The sequence below is a fragment of the Nicotiana sylvestris genome, chromosome 7 (genome assembly GCF_000393655.2).
Source record: "Nicotiana sylvestris chromosome 7, ASM39365v2, whole genome shotgun sequence".
Taxonomy (NCBI): domain Eukaryota; kingdom Viridiplantae; phylum Streptophyta; class Magnoliopsida; order Solanales; family Solanaceae; genus Nicotiana; species Nicotiana sylvestris.
In genome coordinates this window covers 128,913,824-128,933,090 of record NC_091063.1, presented here as the reverse complement: position 1 = coordinate 128,933,090, position 19,267 = coordinate 128,913,824, and the positions used below count along the sequence as shown (strand labels likewise).

At 39.2% G+C, this 19,267-nt stretch overlaps 1 protein-coding gene across 1 annotated transcript; it reads left to right on the top strand.

The window, feature by feature from the left end:
- Nucleotides 1-469: 469 nt before the first annotated feature.
- LOC138873767 (uncharacterized) lies at nucleotides 470-3,023 on the top strand. The gene is made up of 6 exons (XM_070152245.1): nucleotides 470-1,006; nucleotides 1,250-1,452; nucleotides 1,613-1,686; nucleotides 1,806-2,019; nucleotides 2,148-2,212; nucleotides 2,533-3,023. Exons 1-6 carry the CDS (start codon nucleotides 470-472, stop codon nucleotides 3,021-3,023), a joined length of 1,584 nt encoding a protein of 527 aa, XP_070008346.1.
- The last annotated feature ends 16,244 nt before the right edge of the window (nucleotides 3,024-19,267 follow it).

Below are 19,267 nucleotides of genomic sequence, written 5' to 3'. Positions count from 1 at the left end.
GGCTCAAAAATTGCCAACCGATCCGACATATCCGCTGATAAAGCAAAAACCCAGAAAATTCAAGCCTGATATGAGTCTGAAAATCAAGGAAGAAGTCACCAAGCAAGTCAAATCTAAGGTTCTCAGGGTAGTAGAATACCCCGCATGGTTAGCCAACATCATGCCAGTACCAAAGAAGGATGGGAAGTTCCGAGTCTGTGTAGACTACCAGGATCTCAACCGGGCCAGTCCGAAAGACGACTTCCCTTTGCCAAATATACACATCCTGATTGATAATTGCGCCAAGCATGAGTTACAATCATTTGTAGATTGTTTTGTTGGGTATCATCAGATCTAGATGGATGAAGAAGATGCTGAGAAAATGACTTTCATTATGCCGTGGGGAATGCATTGTTACAAGATGATGCCGTTTGGGTTAAAGAATACAGGGGCCACCTACATGAGGGCCATGACCACCATTTTCCATGATATGATACACAAGGAGATTGAGGTGTATGTAGATGATGTTATCATCAAGTCCAAGAAGGCTACTGATCACATGAAAGATTTGAGGAAGTTTTTCAATAGATTGCGAAGGCACAACCTGAAACTAAATCCCGCAAAGTGTGCATTTGAGGTTCCTGCCAGAAAACTACTTAGGTTTATTGTGACTCGCCGGGGAATAGAACTAGATCCATCAAAGGTCAAAGCTATTCAAGAGTTGCCACCACCAAAAAACAAGAAGGACGTAATGAGTTTCTTGGGAAGACTTAACTATATCAGCCGGTTCATAGCACAGTCTACAGTTATCTGTGAGCCAATTTTTAAGATGTTAAATAAGGACGCCGCTACCAAATGGACTGATGACTGCCAAAAAGCCTTCGACAGAATCAAGGAATACCTGTCAACACCACTAGTCTTAGTCCTACCTAAGCCAGGTAGACCCTTATTAATCTACCTTGCAGTATCGAATGGAGCTTTCGGTTGCATTCTGGGGCAGCATGACGAAGCAAGGAGGAAGGAGCAGGCCATCTATTATCTTAGTTAGAAGTTCACCCCGTACGAGGCTCAATATTCTCTATTAGAATGCACCTGTTGTGCTTTGACTTTGGTAGCTCAGAAGTTGAGGCACTACTTCTGTACCTATACTACATATCTTATATCAAAGATGGATCCTCTGAAGTACATCTTTCAGAAGCCCATGCCCACTGGAAAGCTAGCCAAGTGGCAAATCTTGTTGAGTGAATTTGACATTGTCTACGTAACTTAGAAGGCAATGAAGGGACAGGCACTAACAGATCACCTTTCTAAGAACCCCATGGATGGAGAATACGAACCCCTGAAAACGTATTTTCCTGATGAAGAGGTATCATTCATTGGAGAAGATATTGAAGAATCCTATGACGTTTGGAGAATGTTTTTCGATGAAGCAACAAACTTCAAGGGAGTTGGCATAGGAGCAGTCCTCGTATCGTAAACCGATTAGCATTATCCGGTGTCCGCCAAAATTAGATTCTCGCGCACCAACAACATGGCCGAGTATGAAGCCTGCATCCTAGGGCTCAATATGGCTATTGACATGAGCATTCAAGAGTTGCTAGTGATTGGAGATTTATAATTGCTTATACACCAGGTACGAGAAGAATGGGCAACCAAGAACTCCAAGATACTACCGTATCTGCATCATGTACATGAATTTAGAAAGAGGTTCACGAAGATGGAGTTCCAACATGTTCCCAGAGTCCAGAATGCGTTCCCCGATGCATTGTCTACCCTATCATCCATGATATAACATCCAAACAAAAACTTCATTGATCCTATTCCAGTAAAGGTCCATGATCAGCTAGCTTATTGCGCCCATGTTGAAGAAGAAGCAGATGGAAAACCTTGGTTTCATGATATCAAAGAATATTGGGAAAAAGGCGAATACCCAGAACTTGCAAATTCTACTCAGAAACTCACACTTAGGAGGTTGTCCAATAATTTCTTTCACAACGGAGGAATCCTGTGTAGAAGGACTCCTGATTTGGGTCTATTAAGGTGTGTCGACGCAAAGGAAGCATCCAGGATACTAGAAGAAATTCACGCTGGGACCTGTGGTCCGCATATGAACAGTTTTGTCTTAGAAAAGAAGATACTCCAAGCTGGTTACTTTTGGATGACTATAGAGACAGACTGCATCCAATATGTCCAGAAATGCCATCGTTGCCAGATACATGCAGACATAATAAAGGTACCTCCAATTGAGCTTAACAACAAGCTCACCATGGCCGTTCACCGCTTGGGGGATGGATGTTATTGGACCAATCGAGCCCGTCTCTTCCAATGGACACAAATTTATCTTGGTAGCAATCGACTATTTTACCAAATAGGTCGAAGCAGCATCTTTCAGAGCAGTAACCAAGAAAGTCGTGGTAGACTTTGTCCGCAACTGCATCGTTTGCCGATTCGGGATTCCAAAGTCAATCATTACTAATAATGGCTCCAACCTCAACATTGACTTGATGAAAGCTATGTGTGAAACCTTTAAGATCCGACGCAAGAATTCTACAGCCTACAGACCTGAAATGAACGGGGCCGTAGAGGCCACCAACAAGAATATCAAGAATATACTAATGAAAATGATAGAAAAGCATAAGCAGTGGCCTGAGAAGTTGTCATTCTCTCTATTGGGATATCGCACCACAGTCCGCACATTGACTGGGGCAACCCCCTATATGCTGGTTTATGGTACAGAGGAAGTCATTCCTGCCGAAGTAGATATTCCTTCCCTAAGGATCATACAAGAAGCTGAGCTCGACGACGCAGAATGGGTAAAAGGTCGTTATGAGCAACTGGCCCTTATAGACAAAAAGAGAATGAACACAGTTTGCCATGGTCAACTCTATCAGAACAGAATGTCCAGAGCCTTCAGCAAAAGAGTCAAGCCGAGACAGTTCACAGCAGGGCAGCTGGTGTTAAAAAAAAATTTCCTCATCAAGATGAAGCCAAAGGGAAGTTCTCTCTCAACTGGCAAGGTCAATACATGGTTCACCGAGTTCTGACAAGAGGAGCCCTCATACTCGCAGAAATGGACGGAGAAGTCTGGCCAAAGCCTATCAACTCAGATGTAGTCAAACGTTACTATGTGTAATCTTTATGCTTTTCTATATGATGTAAATTGAACTATTCCTGACCTGATTCCCGTTTAAGAGGGGATAATTAGGCAGCCCTATGGGTTCGGTCATAATTCAATAAAATTTTCATTCCCCCCTGCAATTGGAAACTGGGGCAGAATTTTGAGAAGGACCCTCAAAATTCCGAAGTTATTTCAGCCAATCATCACAAGCAACAGTCAGAAACATTAACCCATTAAACTGGGGAAGAATTTTGAGGAGGACCCTCAAAATTCCACAGCAAAAGAGGTTGCAATGTCTTGAACCACGTCACCATCGTCAGTTCATCTAAAATTTGTTTCTTAATTATATACTTATGTCATATTTTACAAAATCATGCATGTTTATTACTAAAATTGCCCTGTTTAGCATCGCCACCCCAATGATACATACAGTATCACCAGATCGAAGCCGAGAAGATCAAGCAGAGCTAGCAAGGATACGAACTAACCTCGCCCCTTTAAAAAACTCACAGTTTTTCTTTGGATGCAAGCACTTAGATTACGAAAGCATCAGACATGCTATACACTCACAAGACAAACACTGTTCAGGAATACAATTCTCTGAATTATTGAACTTACCAACATTTGCTATCCACGCACGCCGGTGATATTCTGTGTGGCACAATGTCCCCATCAGTCACAATATCGCAACCTACTATCAACTAAGAAAGCTTTGTTACCGTTTGCTACTTTATTTCTTGCATAAGGCTACCATTTTTCCTTCCTAGACTAAACGCCGTCTCCATCTGCATTTTCTGCATTGCATGAGGCTACCATTCTGCCTTCCGAGACTAAACATTGTCTCCATCTACATTGACATGGCTGAAACATCGCCTCTTTATCTTCATTTTGCATGGATGAAAGATCACCACCACTACATTTTCATGGCTAAAAGATCACCACCTCTACATTTGCATGGCTAAAAGATCACCACCTCTTCATTCTGTATGACTGAAAGATCGCCACCTCTTCATTCTGCATGGATGAAAGATCGCCACCTCTACATTTGCATGGCTAAAAGATCGCCACATCTTCATTTGCATGGCTGAAAGATCATCTCCTCTTCATTTACATGGCTGAAAGATCGCCACCTCTTCATTCTGTATGGCTGAAAGTTTGACACCTTTACATTTGCATGGCTGAAAGATTGCCACCTCTTTATTCTGCATGGCTGAAAGATCACCACCTCTATATTTGCATGGCTGAAAGATCACCACCTCTTCATTCTACATGGCTAAAAGATTGCCACTTGCATGGCTGAAAGATCGCCACCTCTACATTTGCATTGCTGAAAGATCGCCACCTCTTCATTTGCATGGGCTGAAAGATCGCCACCTCTACATTTGCATGGCTGAAAGATCGCTATCTCTACACTTGATGGCTAAAAGATCGCCACCTATTGCATCTCATGGGCTGAAAGATCACCAAATTATCCGAAGGTGTCATTGTTCGGAGGCACCATTTTCATACCCCGAGAACGCCGTGTCATGGCCTGAGGACCCCTTTTAATGTTTTGCATATCATTATTCAAAGGCATCATGGTTTAGAGGCATCATCCTCATAGCCCAAGAGCATCATTTCATGGCCTGCAAATCCTTTATTACACGCTTCATGGCCCAGGACATCATGATCTAAGGACGTCATTCTAATCATCCGAAGACAATCCTCATGGTCTGACGAGAAATTGCATCATGTTTAAATTTATGCACAATATATGCTTGTATTGCTTATTCGTAGGTAAGCCAGCAAGCAATGGCCATCTCGGCAGGAGCAGTTATGCTCTAGTTCCCGCAGCCATATCAAACGTAAACATTTGCACAAACGTACCACACACCCGACCCTAGATATTGCGCCCGTTCTTGAAAAGTCTCCATCGGCATCCTCCGCCCACGGATGTGTAACTATATATGGCCTAATGTTTTATTATTTTTTCTTAATTTTTAAAGATTTTTAAATCGATTTATTTCCCTATTTTATCCATCAAAACCCAATAATTATTTCCAAAATTATCATTTTGGTGATTCATTTATTGGATTCTCATGTTTATGCTAAAATATAGGTAATATAATTTTTGCATATTTTTACAAAGTCCTTTAATATTTTTAAAGTTAAATAGTATATAATTACAACATTAGCCTCTTTTAAGATTAATTACATTTATATTCATAAAAATTAGGTCTGGTATTTTTAAATAGTTAATTATGTGATATAAATCATTTTGGTACCTTTAATTTATTTCCAAAAATTAATTTATTATTTTTTGTAAATTAAATAGGGAAAATTGGCTATTTAAATGTTAGCCCAATTTCATTTCGATATAGCCTAATTCTGACCCCAATTGAACTCAATTGAAACCATTTGAACCCCGGACCCAATTCTGCTTTAATCCGACCCAAACCCATCTTCATAACCCGCCCACTCGGTCGTTTTGATCCAGGTCATTGATCATTCAGATCAACAACCAACAACCATCTTTGCTTTTTTAATTCAAAAGACCCCTAACCCTAGCCTCATTTCCAAATTCCGCTGCCCCTGAATCCCCTTCTCTCTCAACTTTATCTCAATTCCTCTGGAACCCTAGCCGCTGCCATCAACTACAACCCTAATACCTCCCTAAATCTATGGTTCCCAAAGTCATCGGAGACCTATATCCACCTCCCATGGCTTCTACGTGCTCGATTATTATGATCTCGAGACTAGATCTCGGAAGAGCTTGGTATAGGCTTGTTCAATTGTAGTTCATGACTGTTCTCCGGTCGTATCCGACTTTTTCTCCTGCCAGCCATGGCTATTCGAGTCAGACTCTTGGCTCTCCTTCTTAGATTGTTGGTTTTCAAAGCCTTTCTCACCAGTTGGGGTTTTTCTGAAACCTTAGCCTTTAAGGTTCCTTCGATTTCTTTTTATATCTGTTTTAGGTCTATGTTTTCTCTGAACTTCTAAGTGTTTTTGTCAAATTTTATTTTAAAACTCTGCTTTCAAAACCCCTTATCTTTCCGCTTAAGGTTTCTGTTAAGTTATTTCAAAATGTTTCTCTGATTCTTTGACATGTTTGGCTATGTTTTCTTATATCGTTCTTCTATCTGAGTTTGCATGTTAAAATCCCTAATTTCTTATAACTGTTTACTAAACAAATGTTTGTTTGCCTGAGTTTTGTCCGATTTGTTTTCTTATTCTCTTTTAAAACTCTCCTATTGTTGAAAATCCCAGGGTTTTGGGCCTGAGACTGTTCGTTTAAGTGCATGACTCGATTTGAAGTTCTTTATTTCGAAATCTTTTGCTCCCTTTATGTGATTCTTTTGATTGCTGGGTTTCTATCTTTTCTAAAACTCAAATATGCTCGAAACCCTAAGGGGTTTTCCTCACCCACTACCGTGAGACCTTCGCATGCTTTTGATATTCTATGTTTTCTTCACTACTTGACCTACTGGACTGTCATGCTTCAAATGTTGTTATCTATTGAATCTTTGTGCTACTATTGCATGCTTTTTCTTCTTGCCAACAGGCCTAGCCTCGTATGTATAATGTTTATGCACCCTATTTGTAGGCTGAGTCTCCTTCTTTGACTAATTTTCAAACTCGTGACTAAGTTTAAACTTTTCCATTGTGATATTCTGATTTCACTCACCTATTAAGGTTATTTGATTTCTTTCCTATTTTGCCTTATTGAATCCTTTCAAAAATTAGAGTATCTCTGTACCTAGACTCGAAATGCTTACTTGTTATTTTACAACTTCTTTTATGGCAACTTTCATCCTGCTTTTTAATTGACTGCTTTCCTTCATTCGAACATGTCACTGCCCGTTAAGCAAGTGACCCCTTAATTAAGGGCAGTCACTTGTATAATTGATTCTGAATCATGATTGTTTCCATGTTTGTAGCTTATTACCTCTTTCTTACTCGTTTTCAAAAAATTATAAATACCCGTTACTTCTTCTCTTTCAAAAACACAAACACTTTTAGTTCTGAACTCACACTTACACTCAAACACTCTCTCTTGCCTTACTATTACTTGTGCTACTGCCTGATTAGCTTGTTGAAAGCCAAGGCTATATTTCGAAGTCCTGCTACTTTTCTTTTCTGCACTTTGCTTCTTTGACTGGTATGTTCTAATTAAATTTTCCAGCACCAACAACAACATGCTTACTTACTGAGTTTGCATTCTTGTCTGCCTACTGCTTGTTTTTAATTCAGTACCATTATTTAGCATGCTGTAATTTCCTCTCTCCTATTCTGAATCAATGTATTATGAATCCCAAATCCTTACCCCAATATGATTAATACTTGTGGTTAGTTTGGGGCATGACATCATTGAATATTGCTGAGCATGACCCAAACTTGCTCCTCCTAGGATCATAACCTCCATGTTACCCTTATATGTTGTGTGTTCTGGTTGATTTACAAGCATGACAACACTCCCTATTATTGTGCATGCTCAAAATTAACTCATGCCTAAGTATATAGGCCCCCTTGCAATGGATTCCCAATCCCCTGCCCCTTTGTGTGAAGTTATCAATTCTTTGAAGTGTTAATGGCTGACTCCCCTCACCCTTTCCCTTTCCTTTATTCCCTCAGTTCTTACAACTCAGTTTCTGCACTTTTCACTCTTTTCTTAGACTTAAGTTCTGCCCCCTCATGTGAGACTTGCCTTGGGACCCATGAGCTCTCTCTGAATTTGGACACATGAGGGTTGACATTTCCACACTACACTTGTCCCTATTCTGGTTATGAAACTTGGGTGTGAGCACTGCTCGGGGTCCTATTGAGGCCCTTAGGGAACTCTGACACACTCAAGACTGAGAAAGGCTTTGGATCAATGGTATTTTGAGTTGTTTTATCTCATAACTCAGAGAGGAAGTCATGAATCAGGCTTCCTCTGGTTGTAATTTTTTCTGATGTAATTTATCATTCCTGGTTTGTAATAGCTTGTAATGAACATTTGGGGCTAGCTAGTGAAAAAGGGTTGGGAAATTATCCATGCTCATGGGTAGAAAACATGGCTATAGGACTGCATTCTCTACTTGTTCAATTCGCATTTAGAAACCGGGTCTATATGACTTACTTGTTCAATATCACATCTAGATAACCTGCCTATATGGATTGTCTAAAATTCTACACATTTGTCACCGTTCAGATATCATGTTTTTTTTAGGACCCAATTGGTTATAACCCATTAGCATGCTGAAATCAGTACGCATAGAAATCATGCCTATAGGGGTTCTTAAATAAATTTGAGTCTGCCTACTTGGTGCGACCAAAACACTCACGTAAGTGTACGCGATCGAGAAGTAATATAGTAGTAAGTAAAGTATCGTTCCCACGAGGAATTGTGATCAACTTATCGACTGATGTAGACTCAAACAATTATCAATTCAAGCTAAATTATCACAAAATATTTAAAGAACCAATTTACAATTTACTTAGTAATTAAAAAATAATTCAACACAAAATTACTACACCAATTTCACAATATGTTTATAACAATTTGGATAAATATATTCCCGGGTCATGGACTTGCTAGAAATTATGCTACTATTTTAGCTTAAAATGAATTTATTGAATTATCCGGGTTATTGATTATAGGGTTAATAATATTCATAAGAATCTTTCGAGTTCTTATGCATCTATTCAAGTTAAACTAATACCTATATGTCTATGGTATTAATATTAACTCAAATGCATTTACAAATCCTATTTCTCAACCAAGCAAGGCAATTAAGTATAGTTCTATCTTAATTGCGAATCTTTCACCCGATGCCCAGGATCTGGATCTTGCTCTATTTGATTCTATATGCAATCAAGAATTTCCTTTTTCAAGTTTAATTCAAGATTCGTAAATAATATTTCACTGTTAGCTACGCAGTAAAATAATTAGAAGCAGAATCAAATAAACAACCCATAACAATAAATTCAATATCTTCAATCTAAGCTTCAAATAACATAATTATCTAACATCCATGACCCAAGAATACTAGAGTTTTTAGCTACTCATAATCATACAAAAATCAACAATAAAAGTCTTAAACATAATATAAACAAACAAATAGAAGAAAGTTTAGAATAACTCTTTGAATCCTTGCTTCAAGATTGTAATCCCCTTCTTTTCTTCACTTCAAGATTGAGTCTTCTCTTCACTTTCTCTCTCTAAAATTATTTCTTCCTCTCAAAACTTATCCATAATAATGGAGTTTTTGCTTTATGTAAATTGAGTGGGATTAAGAAGGAATTCCAATGTTACCCCCAAATAAAGTCTCTCCGGATAGGACACGCACGAACTATCGCGCGAAGTATGGAGTTCGCGCGATAGTTCGCGTGCTTCTCTTGGCTTCCAGGCAGAAACACTCGCGAACTATCGAAACTTCGCGCAGTAGTTCGCGCGCTTCAGTAGCTCGATTTTGTCCATTTTTCCATCTCATCCTTGCGCACACTCGACTCCTAGGGGTTGTTCTTGCTCATAAATCATTCCAATCTCCTCTTGAAAGCATCATTTAGGCTCCTCATCCTGCAATGTATACAGATAACAATTAGAGCCTATTTTTCATCAATTAACCATAATATGTCATCAGAATATAATCAAGCGGAAGCATAAACAATAGCTAAATCACCTAGATTTTGCCTATTATCAACACCCCACACTTAATTCATTGCTAGTCCTCGAGCAATCAACTATATTTTCTAGAGAATCCTTCGCTCAACCATTTCCCTTAACGCATTACACCTAGAACAATGTACATGTATTACGCCTAGCAGTGAGCAATCCTAGCCTCAAAGCCAACTCTCAAGTGCCATGCAATATTCACACTTCCTCAAAGTACTCTACACAGAAATCAAAACTTACTTTTCCGTCACGATTCATATGCCCTCACAATTACATCAACAAAAACTGAGTTCAATCCACCACATTCAATTCATATATTCACATATATCAAGGAAATCACTCACTCTCACAACAGAGGTCACATGCATGCAATTGGTACCATAAGCTTGCCCTTAATGTAAATCTCTACTAAGGTAGGCTAGCTCGATCCAAAATCAATTAGGACTTTTTCATGGTTGTAATGTGGGCTAAGGGACGGGTAGGATGTATTTAGGAATAGTGACTCAACCCCTAAGCACTTTAACACATCACACGAGCAATTTTCAGCATAAATTCTTCAACCCACTTCTCATTTATACACAATATCATCCCAAAAATACGCCCTTCTTCTTTAAGCACTCTATTAATTCATTCCCACTAGCTAGAGCAAAACACAATGTAATTATCTCTTCTTCTTTTTTTTCACTCAATTTCTACTAGTGGTGTATTCGTTTACAACATAAGTGCACCTTTCATCCTTTTATTGGTTCCACTCAAAAGCCACCCCACACTTATTTCCTTCTTACTTCTTTTTGCGCTCTTCTCACAATTAAAGTGCTTTAAGAGGTAAAAGGATCAAAACACTGTCAATTAAGAACAAAAGGGTATAGGCTTGAAATGTGGGTGCCAAACAAAAAGTCTGAAGGCTCAAAAGGGTTAACTAGGGACAAATTTTATTTTTAATAAGCAATTAAGCTCAAAAAGGTCAAAGAAAGCCTAACATCATTTTTCAAACCGAGCATCACCTCAAATTTCGCTTCAACTCACATACCGGGCAAGTTCTAGACACAAGTACAATACATGGACTACACAAATACTCACCACACATGGCATATGACTCATTCCAGATTAGCTCATCAAGATACTCCATTACGAGTAGTCAATTCAGTACAAACATACACATTAAGGCATTTTCAGTGAGATTCAACAATTAGGACTAAGCGTTACACTCTAGGGTCTATTGTGTTCAGGTGTGTCAACGCTATGGGTTTACTTTTCTATAGCTTATAACTCCTTATTTTAGTCTACAAAATAAAAAAATATAAAAACAGAAATTTAAAATTACCTATGGCCGGTTCAAGATAAACCCTTGGAAAAGAACCGCGACTTAAAGAAAAATCAAGGGGGAATTGTTATACTACCTAAAAATACAAAATAAAAACAAAAATCTTTTTGTTGTTTTCTATGAGCTCAGTCCCTCAAGAACTCCTATCTAAAAGAATCCGTCATCGGGCTACGCCGATATAACTACTAAAAAAATGTTTAAGAACAGACAACAATTACTACAACAATACTAAATCACCAAAACATTTAAAAACAAAAGTGAAATAGTCACGCAATCTCAAAACATTATATATTGTACCACACCACCAAAACATTCCAATAATCCAAAACAATTGAAACAACCTAAAAATCCATAATAATTACTACCATCCAAAACATTTAAGAACAGTTACACATATGTTTAAGGGAATCCTCCACCCCACACTTAAAGCGAGACATGTCCTCATGTCTTTCATTATAAACAAGAGATGAAGCAAAGATACTTCCACGAGGAGTCACTCTTGATCGAACACGATTTCGGGATTCACGTTGCACGCGCGCCCCAAGGCTTGCAGCCAACCCATGAACTTCTTTTCCGACTTGACTTGTCGGTCAGCTATTGCATCCACACGAGTGTTCAAATCATGCATGGAAGTGCGTATATCAGCCACCTCTTGTTCCAATGTGGTGGACCGGGATACTCTAGCACTTCTTGAAGAGGATGTTGTGCGTGACAGTGTTGCAACTGATTTTCTGGGTGCTTGAGCCAGTGCTTCTCCCTCCACCTCCATTTGCTCTTCCTCCTCCGAAGCATCCGAACCACTTTCATCCTCTCTACCTGCCTCTGCTGCCTCTGCTGCTTCCATGGTGTTCGGGCCAGGTCGGATCTTGTGACTTTTTCTTACCAGCCCGTCCACACGAATGTTTTCAGGCACCTGCACATTTCTGCAAAGTCTAGTCACCAAAGATGGGAAAAATAAACCATACTGGCATTGGGGCATCGGATAAACATTTCATCGTGGATCACTTTGGCCATGTAAAAGGGAAGACCCTTGATGAAACACCAAATCAACGCCGCCCGGGGTCCATTCACCTCCGTAGTATTTGTGGAGGGGATAAGGCGACTGTTGATTACATACAACCAGCTTTTCGCTTCTTGAGTTAAGACGGATGAATGGAACTTCTCTCCGTTATCTAGCCACTCTACCATTTTTTCTGGTTCGCAAATTTCATCAAATAAGCGCTCCCACTTTGCATCGGTTGGATTGCACCCATATTCATAAAAGTCCGTGTTCTCAGGCAGAGGGTCGGGCAGTTGATAAGCTGTGCGTATCGCCTTAATGGAGGCATCTACCGCCTTACGGCGCACTGTGACCACATGATTGACATGCTCGGGTAGATTGGCATAGAATTCTCTTACCACCATTTCATTAGCCTCCCCTGGCTCATCAATGAAAACTTGCAACCCCCGCTCCATCAATTCATTGAACATGTGGGGGCATCGTTCCTTGACCTTGTCGATGTTGATGCCCCTTTCCGCAATTGCTTTCTTAGCTGCCTTTGCTGTAAAACGGTTATGAGCCTCAAGGGAGACAAATTTGGTGCTGTCATAGGAGCGCGCTGGAGCTGCCCTTTGGCGGCTTGATGATGGACTTGTGGCTTGGCGCTTTTTCGTTGGTGCCATAATACCTGCAAAACATGGACACATTAGCTCAGCCCAACAAAAGTAGTGTGACTTGCTGCGGTTACTCAGACTTCACACGCAAAATTGGTCATAACTACATAATCATGCTCATTGAGGCTTTTCCACAAACACCTTGTGGGCAGTAGGCTCTCACAGCTTTTTTTTAGTGGTCTTGCAACAATGGCTTCCCACAAAAGTTCATTCATAACCCAATTCAAGTACTACACACCCCACAATTACAACAAAATAACCCCACAATATATTTTACCAAGTTTGAAACCCAAATCACAAGATACAACTATATTAATGGCTTAAAATTCAACAAGAAACTTAAAATCTGAAAATAGCAAGAGAAAAAATATTAAACTAAAGAAAACTAAAACTAGGGTTCATACCTTGTTAGAATTCGTGAGGTGGGGTGAAGCTGCTAATGATTTTAGGGAAGGAGCCCTAATGATTTTGAGATATGAGATGAGTGCTTGAATTTATGAAAGTTAGGGGGTTTTGTTGGTTTGGAAGAGATGATTGTGTTTTGGGGGTATTGGGTTTGGTTTAATAAAAGGAGAAGGGGTATGAACCAATAACCTTTTTAATTTACAAAAATAATAGAAACAAAAAGAAAAACAAAAACAAAACAGAAAATAACACGTTTGAAAAGTTCCAGGCTGAGAGGCTCGTCCAGGCGCGCGAACTATGGCGCGAAGTATATAGTTCGCGCGATACTTCGCGCGTTTCAGTTACCCTAGGCAGAATGGTGCGCGGACTATATAGTTCGCGCGATAGTTCGCGAAGATTTTTTTTTTTATATTCTTACCTTAGCATCTGCCCTTGTTCACCTGCATTTATTAGTACATAAAATTAAAAAAAAATTATATATTCACAAATACCACAATCGTTGGGTTGCCTCCCAACCAGTGCCTTATTTTACGTCGCGGCACGATGCCATATTGCATTATAAATTAGTTAAATCTACTGAGGTTTTGTGACATTGAATGTCACCATCCCAATAGTGTTTAATTCGTTGACCATTTACCGAGAATGTGCCTGTTGAATTAATGTTTCGCAATTCAACTGTTCCATGAGGAGTTACACTTACTACAACAAAAGGGCCTGCCCAACGGGACTTAAGCTTTCCAGGAAAAAGCTTTAGCCTTGAGTTGAACAAGAGAACTTCTTGACCCGGCTCAAACTCACGATGTTGGATGTGTTTGTCGTGCCACTTCTTGGTCTTTTCTTTATATAACTTGGCATTTTCATAAGCATGCAACCGAAACTCATCAAGTTCATTGAGTTGTAGCAGTCTTTTTTCTCCAGCTAAGTCCATATTCATATTTAGCTTTTTGATTGCCCAATAAGCTTTATGTTCTATCTCAACAGGCAAATGACATGCTTTTCCATAAACCAACCTGTATGGAGAAGTACCTATTGGAGTCTTGTATGCAGTTCGGTAAGCCCACAATGCATCTTCTAACTTACCGGACCAATCTTTCCTATTTGCGCTCACAGTTTTCTCCAAAATCTGTTTTACCTCCCTGTTTGACACTTCATCTTGACCACTCGTTTGAGGGTGATGTGCAGTAGCAACCTTGTGTCTTACACCATATTTTGCTAGAACATTTTTCAACAATTTGTTGCAAAAGTGTCTTCCTTCATCATTTATCAACACCCTTGGAGTTCCAAAGCGTGTGAAAATGTGCTTCTTCACAAAACTTACCACTACCTTTGCATCATTAGTAGGAAGAGCAATGGCCTCAACCCACTTAGACACATAATCCACTGCAACCAAAATATATCTGTGCCCATTAGAATACAGAAATGGTCCAATGAAATCTATTCCCCAGACATCAAAGAGCTGTACTGCCAAAATATTTTGTAAAGGCATCTCGTGCTTCTTCGTGATTGTTCTGGTTCTTTGGCACCTGTCACAATTTTTAACAAAAGCATGTGCATCTTTAAATAATTTTGGCCAGTAAAAACCTGATTGCAAAACCTTTTGTGCAGTTCTGTCTCCACCATGATGACCTCCATAAAGAGAAGAATGACAGTCATGCAATATTGCATTCATCTCCTCCTCAGGGACACACCTTCTTACCAATTGATCTGCGCATTGCTTGTATAGAAAAGGCTCGTCCCACATGTAGAATCTCACATCATGTAAGAACATTCTTCTATGGTCAGCTGTGAATTCTGGTTGAGTCACCCCACTTGCAATGAAATTCACATAATCAGCATACCACGGGGTTTCATCCGAAGTGATGGCTAGCAAATGTTCGTCAGGGAATGTTTCTTTGAATGATTCTCCTTTAGTAACATGGCCTCTATTTTCCAGCCTGGATAAATGATCTGCAACCTGATTCTCTGTTCCTTTTCGATCTCGAATCTCCAAATCAAATTTTTGCAAAAGAAGAACCAATCGAATTAACCTTGTCTTGGCATCTTTCTTTGCAAATAAATACCTTATAGCTGAGTGATCTGTGTAAACTATGACTTCTGTCCCCACTAGATAGGATCTAAACTTATCAAATGCCCATACTACTGCGAGCAACTCTTTTTCAGTAACAGTGTAATTCATTTGAGATGGATTAAGAGTTCTACTCTCATAGTGAATGGAACAAAATATTTTCTCTTTCTACTGCCCCAAAATAGCTCCAATGGCTATATCACTTGTATCACACATCAATTCAAATGGAAGTTTCTAATCTGGAGAAATGATAATCAGTGCAGTAACTAATCTTCATTTCAGCTCATCAAATGCTTTCAGACAAGCATCATCAAACTTGAAAGATGTATCTTTCTCAAGAAGCCTGCATAAAGGAGATGAGATTTTTGAAAAATCCTTGATGAAACGACGGTAAAAACCCGCATGGCCTAAGAAACTGCGAATGCCTCTAACTGATGTTGGTGGAGGTAATTTTTCAATTACTTACACCTTTGCTTTATCCACCTGCAATCCATTCTTGAACACTTTATGAACTAAGACTATGCCTTCTCGTACCATGAAATGGCATTTTTCCCAATTTAGTACCAAATTTGTTTCTTCACACGTAGCAAGGACCTTATCAAGATTCATTAAACATTCATCAAAAGAACATCCAAATACAGAAAAATCATCCATAAATGCTTCCATAAATCTTTCAACCATATCAGTGAAAATAGCCATCATACACCTTTGAAAAGTCGCAGGGGCATTGCAAAGACCAAATGACATTCTTTTAAATGCATATGTCCCATAGGGACATGTAAATGTGGTCTTATCTTGGTCTTCTGGGGCTATAACAATTTGATTATATCCCGAGTAGCCATCCAAAAAATAGTAGTATTCCTGCCCGGCTAATCTATCAAGCATTTGGTCAATAAAGGGAAGGGAAAAATGGTCTTTTCGGGTGGCATTATTCAATTTTCTATAATCTATGCAAATCCTCCACCCAGTAACAATTCTAATGGGAAACAAATCATTATTTTCATTTGTCAGTACGGCCATTCCTCCTTTTTTTGGAACACATTGGACTGGACTTACCCATTTGCTATCAGATATTGGAAATATAATACATGCATCAAGCCATTTAATCACTTCTTTTCTTACCACCTCTTTCATGTTCAGATTTAGGCGGCGTTGTTGTTCTATACTTGGCTTGTTCCCTTCCTCCATGAGAATTTTATGCATGCAAAAAGCTGGACTAATACCTCTTATGTCAGACATTGTCCACCCAATTGCTCTTTTATGCTCACGTAGTACTCTTAACAATTTCTCCTCCTGCAATTCAAACAAGTCAGCAGAAATAATAACAGGTAACATTTCAGAACTACCCAAATAAGCATAATGAAGGTGAGAAGGTAAAGGCTTTAATTCCAATTTGGGAGCTTCTTCAATTGAGGGCTTCAGAGGAGGACCATCTGGCCTGTTTAAAGGTTCAAAGGGATTAAAACCTTTTATATATTCACATGTTGTATTCAAAGTATGTTTCATTTACTCAACCTCATCATTAATCTCCAAACTTTCAAACAACACAATTGCTTTTTCTAAAGAATCCTGCAAATATACACTTGAGGTAATAAGTTGTTCATCAATCTCCATGATAGATATCATAGACAATTCTTCATACTGCCGAGGAAGTTGAATTGCTTTATATACATTAAAAACAGTTTCCTCGTTGTCAACTCTCATGATCATTTTTCCTTCTCTTACTTTAATTATAGCATCTCCTGTAGCCAAGAGAGGTCTTCCCAATATAATAGGAACTTTTTTATCGGCCTGAAAATCCAAGATAATGAAATCAGCCAGGAAGATAAATTTCCCAATTTTCAGTAGCACATCTTCTATCACCCCTTCCGGGTAAGCTATGGACCTGTCTGCTAGTTGCAACATCACAGGGGTGGGTTTTGGAGCCCCCAAACCCAATTGTTTGTACAAAGACAATGGCATCAAATTTATGCTTGCTTTCAAATTACAAAGTGCATGGCCTACATCAACATTGCCTATTCTCACAGGGATAGTAAAGCTGCCAGGGTCCTTAAGCTTTTGAGGAAGCTTATTTTGGACCCTTGAAGTGCACTCTTCAGTAAGTGCGACTGTTTCAAATTCAGTCAGTCTCCTCTTGTTAGACACAATGTCTTTTATGTATTTGGCATATTTTGGAATATCACGAATCGCATCTACCAACGGAATATTCAATTGAATATGACTCAACATAGAGAGAAATTTGTTGAACATGCGATCGTCATTCTTTTACTGCAATCTTGGTGGAAAAGGTGGTGTTGGCCTTGGAACATTCACAGGTACTGAAATTGTATCATCTTTCCTTACTTCCTGCGTTGCTTTGGGAATCAATTCACCCTCAGGCACAGGCTTGTCTTTTCTCTTCTTTGGAACTTCTTCTAATTCCATTCCAGTTCTAAGTGTAATTGCACTAACTTGCGGATTTTTCTCTGTATCACTTGGAAGAGCACCTGCAGGCCTAGTATTTTGATTTGCAACTAGTTGTCCCAATTGTCTTTCAAGATTTCTAAAGTCCGTTCTGAGTTGCTGATTGTCTTGCAACAATTTTTTCAACAAATCATCTGTACTTTCTTTTGCTTGCTGTGGCGGCCTTTGAGGTTGATTAAAATTTCCTTGGGGTTTGATTGGGTTTATTCCCGCCCCAAGAGAAATTAGGATGATTCCTCCAATTTGGGTTGTAAGTGTTCCATATTGGGCTTGTTGAGTCATCGGACCTCTATTTTGTTGCCCAACATAGTAAATAGATTCAGGATTCATGGGGAACATGTCACTCGTGTGATTGTCACCACACATTTCACAACAAACTGACATTTGTTGAACCTGCTGCATTGGTTGTGATGGTCCCATTGTCATTCTGGTCATTTGATTTGACAATTTTGCTAAATCTGCTCTCATGGCGGAAATGTCATCCAGTTCAAGTAACCCTGCTTTCTGTTTCATTTCTCTCCTTGGTTCTCCTTCACCTTGCCAATTATGATCATTAGTAGTAAAGTTATTCAACAGAAGTTGTATTTCACTGTATGGTTTTGCCATGCAACTACCTCCACAAGCTGAATCAAGATTCATTTTGGAAGTTTCGTCTAATCCATCAACAAAATTATGGCCCAATACTTCATCAGTTTGACAATGATGAGGACAATCCCGAAGTAGTTTCTTGTATCTTTCCCAAGCTTGGCGAAGAGTTTCACCATCCCGTTGTTGAAACCCAAGAATCTGACTCCGCAAAAACTTTGTCTTTTTGGTGGGGAAAAACTTGATTAGGAATTTCTTTGCTAAATCATCCCAATTGTGGATTGAATTAGCTGGCTCTTTTTGCAACCATTCTCTAGCATCCCCCAATAATGAAAAGGGAAATAAGGTCAGCCTGACATAATCCTTGGAAACATTTGGATAATTGTAAGTATCCGTTATTTCCAAAAAAATTTGAATGTGCCTTTGTGGGTCTTCATGAGATAGACCAACATATTGCCCAGTGGACTGTATCAGCTGCACCATGTACTGTTTAAGCTCAAAGTAACCGGTGATTTCAGGCTTCACAATGGCCTGAGTCATATTAGCAAGGTTTGGCCTTGCTGCTTTTATCACCGCACGTTCTTGATTACCTACCATCACTGTTGGCTGTGGTTGAACTTGAATGTCCAACTCTCTTTCTGTTCTGTTTCTAGCTTCCCACTCCTTCCTTGTTCTATGAATTGTTCGTTAAATTTCAGGATCAAAAGGGAAGAGGTTGTTAGTGCTTCTGCTCCTCTACATTGAAGAGAAGAGCCTGCGCAACACAGACAAAGTAGATGGAAAAATTAGGTTTTTATTAACAGCTAATAAAATCTTAAAACAGTCAAGTAGCTAATTTCAATTCCACGACAACGACGCCAAAAACTTGTTGCGACCAAAACACTCACGCAAGTGTACGCGATCGACAAGTAATATAGTAGTAAGTAAAGTATCGTTCCCACGAGGAATTGTGATCAACTTATCGACTGATGTAGACTCAAACAATTATCAATTCAAGCTAAATTATCACAAAATATTTAAAGAACCAATTTACAACTTACT